At 52.8% G+C, this 8,301-nt stretch overlaps 1 protein-coding gene across 1 annotated transcript in view; it reads right to left on the bottom strand.

Annotated features, from left to right (window-relative positions):
- The window catches only part of PITPNC1 (phosphatidylinositol transfer protein, cytoplasmic 1), a 94,557-nt gene extending 88,782 nt beyond the window's left edge, over nucleotides 1–5,775 (bottom strand). The window contains exon 1 of the mRNA XM_008068595.1: nucleotides 5,631–5,775. Coding sequence (XP_008066786.1) covers nucleotides 5,631–5,758 — 128 coding nt within the window. The 5' untranslated portion in view covers nucleotides 5,759–5,775. The remainder of the gene's footprint in view (nucleotides 1–5,630) is intronic.
- Between the last annotated feature and the right edge of the window lie 2,526 nt (nucleotides 5,776–8,301).

Here is an 8,301-nt window from a genome sequence, read left to right on the forward strand (position 1 = left end):
TGCAGTCTGGTGACAGAGTGAGACTCCAACTAAAAAAAAAAAAAAAAAAAAGGTCCTCCCTCAAATATTGAATGCTTTTTTGCCAGAAAATATTTTTTATATCTTGTATGTTTATTATTGGGTAACTTTAAGTTTGTTTTTCAGCCAGGCTTGGTGGCTCAGACTGTTATCCCGTGCTTTGGGAGGCCGAGGTGACTGGATTGCCTGAGCCCGCGGGTTCGAGACCTGCCTGGGCAATTTGTGAGACCTCATCTCTACAATAAATCAAAAAATCAGCCAGGTGTGGTAGTGTGCGCCTGTAGTTCCAGCTACTCGGAAGGTTGAGGCGGAAGGATCGCCGGAGCCCAGCGGGTCGAGGTTGCAGTGGCCGGGAGCAGCTGCTGCACTGCAGTCTGGGTGACAGAGTGAGACTCCAACTCAAAAAAAAAAAAAGGTCCTCCCACAAATATTGAATGCTTTTTTGCCAGAAAATATATTTATATCTTGAATGTTTATTATTGGGTAACTTTTTGTTTTTCAGCCGGGCTTGGTGGCTCAACCTGTAATCCCGTGCTTTGGGAGGCCGAGGTGAGTGGACTGCCTGAGCCTGCGGGTTCGAGACCCGCCTGGGCAATTTGAGACCTCACCTCCACAATAAATCAAAAAATTAGCCAGGCGTGGTAGCGCGCGCCTGTAGTTCCGCTACTCGGAAGGCTGAGGTGCAAGGATCGCCGGAGCCCAGCGGGTTGAGGCTGTGGTGGCCGGGAGCGGCCATTGCACTCCAGTCTGGGCGACAGAGTGAGACTCCAACTCAAACAAAAAAAAGTTTGTTTTTCTATTGCAAATGAAACTATTTTTTGCTAAGACAGGGTCTCACTCTGTCACCCAGGCTACAGAGCAGTGGTGTGATCACAGCCTCAAACTCCTGGCCTCAAGTGATCCTCTCACCTTAGCCTCCTGAGTAGCTGAAACTAGCTCGCCACCAGGCCCAGCTGATTTTAAAATTTTCTCTAGAGATAGGGGTCTCACTATGTTGCTCATGCGGCTCAACTCCTGGCCTCAAGCACTTCCCCCACCTTGGTTGGGTTCCTCAAGTACTGGTATTACAGGCCTGAGCCATCACACCCTGCCTGGAATTTTTTGAAGCTGTATTTTCCCAATTATCTTTCCTACTGTCTAATAATGCTGTGCGTTTTTGTATATAAACTTATACCCAGCAGTCTTGCTGGATTCTCATGTCAACAGCTGCATAGAACATCTGAAATTTCCGCTGGACAATCTGATTATCTGCAGATGGTTGTTATGTTTCTTCCTCTCCTCTTTATTTCTCTCCTGCTTTGCCGCATTGGCCAGGACCATCACACAAGGCTAGCGAGGAGTGGTGATAAAAGGATCTTTGTTCTGTTCCTGACTTTACTGTGAATGAGCACACCGGAAGATTCATGAAATGTTAACAATAAATTTCAGGGATAAATCTGATTAGGTCATGATATATTATAACTATGCTCTGAGGCACTTGATTTGCTAAGGTTTTACTCAGGAATTTCACGTCTATGTGCGTGACTGAGATTCGTCCACAAGTTTCCCTTCCGTACTGTGGCTGTCCAGTGTTGTTACCAGGGTTCGTGTGACAGGCATTATCAACTGTCTTCCCAGCAAACACGCCGAGCCTTGTCAGCAGACCACACCCTCTCGAACAGGGAGGAGACCCCTGAGCTGCTTTCTCTTTTCATGGGGAGGGGATCTTCTCTCTCATTAGCCAGAGCAAGACCACATCCAGCACAAGAGTGGCTGGAAAGATATTATATTTTACCACCCAAATTTATATTTTCTATTTGTCAAGCTATTTGTAGGCATCTCTTTTCTATTCCCCTGCCTTCCACGAACGGACTGAGTTTTCTTCGGGAAGTTATACACTGTCTTATGCTTCCTTTAGAGGTGACCTTTACATTTTGAACATGCATATTTGTCTTCAAAAAATCTAAAATCATTCAACATCTCTCTCCAACTGCTGAACAATCTCAGCACCTTAAAATGTTTTTTCACTATGATTACCACCCTGCTATCTTCTGTTGTCTGTTATTTTTTGTTTGCTTTGGGTTTTTTTTTTTTTAAGAAACAGGTTCTCCCTCTGTCCCCAGGACAGAGTGCAGAGGTACATGGTGCGATCACCTCCTGGGTTCAAGTGATCCTCCCGCCTCAGCCTCCCAAGTAGCTAGGACTACAGGATCACCCCAACATGTCCAGCTAATTTTTAAACTTCTTGTATAGAGTCTGTGTTGCCCAGACTGAACTCAAACTCCTGCCTCAAGTGATTCTCTCGCCTTGGCCTCCCAAAGTGCTGTGCTTACAGGCATGAGCCACTGTGCCCAGTCTCTTTTGTCCATTATTTAGATTCCACAAATACACCTCAAGTAGTCATTATTAGTGCTTTAAAGACATTCTATGTGCATCAGATCTGTCCAAGTGTTTACCAGTGTTTTTGTTTGTTATAATGTCTAGATAGCCATCACCTTCCTGGGCCCAGTTTCCTCCTTCTTGAAACATTGCCTTGGAGGAGGGGCACAGCTTATCAACAAGGGCACCTGCATAATGAACATTTGTAAACCTAACCCTGAATTGTACCCCACATCTTTAAAATTGAAAAAAACTTTAATTAAAAAAAAAAAGAAACACATCCTTTAGTAATTCTTTCAAAGTGGTCTCTGAATAGTGACCTCTCTCAGTCCGCGATTGTCAAAACCCATTTTCACACCCGATTCTCAGGCCCAACTCCCCGTTTGGGTGGGCTGAGCCCTAGCGGTCGGGCCGGCCCTGGGTGTGATGCCCCCTTCTGTAGCTTGAGCCAGGGGCCGCTTTCCATGCTGGCTTGAGTCCCCCTTTCTCTGGCCTGAGGACGTCCCTCTCTTTGCATTCAGCTTTACACCAATCTATTTCACCCTGCGTCTGTCATGGAAAGCGGGGAGGATCCCCATTAAGTTCCCTCTTTCTCATGTTTCTGACTCTCCTTTAAAATATCATATAAACAAGATATGATAAAGCAGACAGGACAGGGACAGCTGGGCACATCTAACTCTGCTTCAGGAAAAGTTACAGTTTCTAAATTTCCTTCTTATTTTGGTACCAGGGGAACGTTCCCCAGCAACAGCTTGGGGAAAGGCAACCATCTGAAAGAAATGAAATTTTCCACAGGTTTGTTTTCCTGCGTCTCCTGACTTCCCTCCATGCTGCAGAGGTAGTCTCAGAGGAGAAAGTGTTCAAACGCTTCGTGGCCCCAGACTAGGACTGTGAAGCAGCCTGAGAAGCTGTCTCTGCCAGGAGCCCTGTTGGGCCACCCTGTGCTCAGCTACACTGGTGGTTCAACAGCGGCTGCAGGCCGCTGCTTCAGCTCCTAGAGCTGAACAGATCACTCTTGCCTAAACCTGAGTCAGGAATCCCAGGACGTCACGGTGATTAAAGGTGAACGGATCCTCCTCACTTGATTTCATTTTGACTCAGGAGTCCCTGGTACTGCATCTCTGAACAGTTTGAAGTGCATCAGCTCGGCTGAGTTTGGTGGCTCGGCCTGTCATCCCAGCACTTTGGGAGGCTGAGGTGAGTGGATTGCCTGAGCCTGAGGGTTCAAGATCTGCCCGGGCAACTTGGCAAGACCTCATCTCTACCATAAATCAAAAACTAGCCGGGCATGATAGCGCGTGCCTGTAGTTCCGGCTTCTTGGAAGGCTGAGGCGGGAGATTGCTGGAGCCCAGCAGATCGACGCTGGGGTGGCCGTGAGGGTGCCACTGCACTCCAGCCTGGGTGACAGAGTGAGACTCAGACTCAAAACATAAATAAATAAATAAATAAATGCATCGGCTCAATGAGCCCAAACCCTTCTTGGTTGGATACCGGCCCGGGAGACTCCGTCTTCTGAGTCAAAGGAGGTCTCCCTCAAGAAGAAGTCGTCCGTGCCAGCCCGCTGGAAAGGGAACCAGTTTGAGACTGGAATTCAGGGACATCCTCTCAAAGATGGCCAGGCATACCAAGGCACTGAGCACAGATTCAGTGGATACAGCGGGGACTGTCCAGCTAGTGTGTGGAAAATGCTTTCTGAATAATCCCACATGGGCCAACAGGGGAGCCCAGGGTCTGGAGGAAAGTGCTCACGGAGAGGCTGGCACAGGACTTACTTGCTGGAGCAGACAGTAGATTTCAATAAAATATATTTCACACAGTATCTAACTACAAATATTCTGACCGAGAAGAGATCTAAACAGAAGAAGATGGACTGGATGGGGGTGGAGGATGGGAGCACATCAGATAAGCCCTAAGGCTGGGTGTGGTGGTTCGTTCCTGCAAACCTGGTACTTTGGGAGGCAAAGGTGGGAAGATTGCTCGAAGCCAGCTGTTCAAGACAAGCCTGGACAACACAGCAAGACTCCCGTCTCTACAAGCATTTTAAAAATTAGCCATGTGTGGTGGCATGTGCCTGTAGTTCCAGCCAGTAAGGAGGCCAAGATGGGAGGATCACTTGCGCCCAGGAGGTCGATGCTGCAGGGAGGTAGGATCGCACCACTGCACTCTGGCCTGGGCAACAGAGACCCTGTCTCTAAAATATACACATATATATGGGGTGTCCAAAAATATACACTTTTTTTTTAGTTGGCATCTCACTCTGCCGCCCAGGCTGGAGTGCAGTGGCACGCTCATGGCCACTGCAACCTCAACCAGCTGGCCTCAGGTGATCCTTCCGCCTCAGTCTTCCAAGTAGCTGGAATTCCAGGTGTGTACCACCACACCTGGCTAATGTTTTGATTTATCGTAGAGACGAGGTCTTGCCAAGTTGCCCAGGCTGGTCTTGAATCCCCGGACTCGCCTCCGCCTCCCAAAGTGCTGGCTAAATATACACCTTTTAAGAGATGCTATCCACATATTACTCCTTAAAGTTGAAATGAATTATGGGACGTTCGCATAACTGTGCTTCTGCTATTTTCTTGGACTGTCCTGCCTGTCCCACGGTGATGCCCCCGTCTGCTTGGTCAACACCACCTTTTGAGTGAACGTCAGACTTAAGATGAGTAGATCTTTTTTGGCGCCCCCTACAAACACAGACAATCAAGCGCTGAAAGACGGTAGAGTACAAAGCAGAAATGGCAGCCTGATCAGTGCCCTTTCGTAATGGCTGATGTGCACTCTGCTTCCAGAGTGGGCGTGACAGCCTCCACCCTGGGGAGGACGGGCCCACTGGAGCAACAGAGGGCCCTGTCACCAACCAGCACATGTGACTCTGGTCACAGGTGACTGTTCTGTCACTTCCCTTTGCGGACCCCTGAGCCGTGGCCAGGAGCAAATGGAGCTCTCTGGAGGTCAGGACCCAGAGGCGCCGCCCCCTGCAGCAGCGGTCTGGTCTGCGGTGGGGGCAGGTCACACGCTCCTGCGGCTGACACTGAACCAGGAGGGCCAGGACGGAGCCCTTCGTTCCCAAGGCCGGTCCTCTTAGCCTGTCCGCAGAGAGGCAGGGACGACAGCTGGAAGTTGCCCAGAACACGCAGCTGAGGACTATTCTGCAGGGGGCGGGGTCTGTTCCTGGAAGCCACAAGAGGCCGGCGTGACTTTGGCCTCTGTATTCCGACACGCAGGCCTCCGAGAACGTGGACCTGCAGGGGCTCACCTGTTGAGATAGACCCGCTTCTCCGTGAACTGCCCGCTGCCGTGGTGCGGGTCCTGGAAGGGCTGGTTCTGCACCACCTCCACGCCCTCGCCGTGGTCACTCTGCTCGTGGCTGTGCTTGCTGATCATGTACAGCTGCCCGATCTTGTACTGCAAAACACGAGGGGTGGGTCAGCCTCACGCCTGGACACCCCAAGAGCCCAGATGGACCCACACCCCTGCTGGGAGATGGAGGGGAGCTCCGCGGCTGGGAGAGACGGCGTGGGCCCCCCACAGCTCTTCCTCAGGCGCAGGGTGGCAGCAACAGGTGCAGCTGGCAGGTTCCCGGGAGCACCCTGGCTAGCACACAGGCTGGGGCTGCAGGGTTTGGCCACTGACCACTCTGGGGAGAGGGGCGATGGTGTCTCCCCACCAGGTCAGGGGGAGCTGCAGTCCTGGCAGCCTGGCCAGAGATGCCTGGGCCGTGCTGCCTCCACCCTGCCTAACTCGGGTGGTCAGGCGAGAGGATGGGGCTCCCCGGTTCCCCCATGCCCTTCCTGCTCAGCTCCCTGGAGGTCCCATCCCAGAACAGCAACTCCCATGGGAACTGGACAGGCAGAAGGGCTCCCTGGTTCTCCAAGCCCCTCCAGAGGTCCCTCCCTGGAACAGCAGCTCTCACAGGGGCTGGGCAGGAGGATGTCCACTCACTGTCCCCCCCTCTGCTGCCCCCTCTCTGGAGGCCTCTTCCTGGAACAGCAGCTCTCACCGGGGCTGGACAGGAAAGTCACCGGGAGGCTTCTCAGAGCTGCAGGTGCCCAGACCCTGCCGCGAGCCGGAGCCAAAGCCCAGAAGGCTGGCCATCCTGAGGACCTTGGCCGCTGCGTTGCCTCCTTTCCCTCCAGCCCCCCCAGCAGCATGGAGCCCTCCAGCCCCGGCAGCCCATACTCAGACGGTCATGTGGTCGCTTCCTGCTCTCTCTTCACATGCGGGCTGCCCCATCCTCCCTCCTGCTTCCCGGCAGGCCCTCTGCCCTTGGTGGACTTACCAGGGGGCAGAACCAACTTGAAGGCGTGGGGGTAACACGCCTTCAGAGGGACCCTGCAGAGGGACCTGTGTGGTCAGGTGGGAGACACGTGTTCTTAGGGCAGAGGACACTTGTGCTCAGGTCAGGGGCACACGTGTGCTCAGGGCGGAGGACACATGCTCAGGGCCTCAGTCCGTCTGTGGTTTGTCGCTACCACCTGTGCCCTGAGGTGGGGCCAGGCCGGGTGTGCAGCAGGTTGGTGGCCACTCTGTTCCCAGAAGACCCAGGCCTGCAGGGTCATAGGTGCCCAGTCCATGTGTGAGGGAGAGGATGCGTTTAAATATGGGCAGGTGAAATATACACGTCACCACAGTCGGTCCCACAGCAGAGGACAAGCGTCCTCCTGGGAGCTGGACAGGAGGAAATGTTCCAACCCGGGCCAGTCCTCCCCATATGTCCCGGGAGATTTGAAATGTGAGTGTCAGTGTGTGTGTGTTTAAGCATGTGTGTATGTGGGGGAGTAAATACATGTGTGAGTGTGTGTCTGAGCATGTGTGTATGTGAGTGAAGGTGAGTGTGAGTGTGTGAATGTAAGCATGCATGTATACAAATGTATGTTAGAGTGTGAGTATGTGTATGCATGTGTGCGAAGGTGTGCACACAGGGGAGAGCTCTCAGAAGCACAGTACAAGGACAGAGATGACAGACCTGGTAATCTGCCAGTGTACGAGTGTGTGTGTGTGTGTGCGCGCGCGCGCGCGCGCAAGACCCGTCCTCGCAGCCCCTGGAACAGCCGACTCCATTGGCCCCCTGGAGTTGGACCTCGGGCCTCCAGGACGTAAGGCCACAGACTCCGGCTGCTCAAGCCCCGAGTGGTCAGCCATCCCAAAGCTCACCCAGCAAGTGTGGGATTACTCCCGGGCACTGGGAGTGGGCCCGGGACAGTGGAGGCACAGCACAGTGGATGTACCAGACGCCGCTGAATCGGGCCTGTAAGTGGGTGATTGTGGGCCAGGCACGGTGGCTCAAGCCTGTCATTCCAGCACTTTGGGAGGCCGAGGCCAGAGGTCTGCTTGAGCTCAGGGGTTCAAGATCAGCCTGGGCAACTTGGTGAGACCTCGTCTCTACAACAAATCAAAAAACAAACCAGGCATGGTAGTACATGCCTGTAGTTCCAGCTACACGGAAGGCTGAGGCGGAAGGATCGCCGGAGCCCAGCGGGTTGAGGTTGCGGTGGCCGTGAGCATGTCACTGCACTCCAGCCTGGGTGACAAGAGTGAGACTCCGACTCAGAAATAAAAATAAAAATAAAGTGGGTGATTGTGAACTGAACACCACACGTTCTCACTCACAACCGGGCCCTGAGCACGGGTCCCACGAGCACAGGTGGGGTGGTTGACAGACGCTGGGCACTGCTGGGGAGGGAGGGGGGCACCTGGCATCACACAGGGTACGTGGCCCACCACCAGGGGAGAGAGGACCAGCCAGAGGCCCAAACTTCACCTGCAGGCAACCTGCTTAGGTAAATCCCCACCTGTTCCCCACAACCCTAAAATACAAAAAGATAAGAGCAAAGTGGGTGATTTTATGTCGTGTGAATTTCACTTTGGTCTTTTAATGCATCAGTGATGCTTCGGAAACTGACACCCCAGCTCAAGTCCCGCCCAGG

The sequence above is a fragment of the Carlito syrichta genome, unplaced genomic scaffold, assembly GCF_000164805.1.
Source record: "Carlito syrichta isolate Samal-C Ts95f unplaced genomic scaffold, Tarsius_syrichta-2.0.1 Scaffold311267, whole genome shotgun sequence".
Taxonomy (NCBI): domain Eukaryota; kingdom Metazoa; phylum Chordata; class Mammalia; order Primates; family Tarsiidae; genus Carlito; species Carlito syrichta.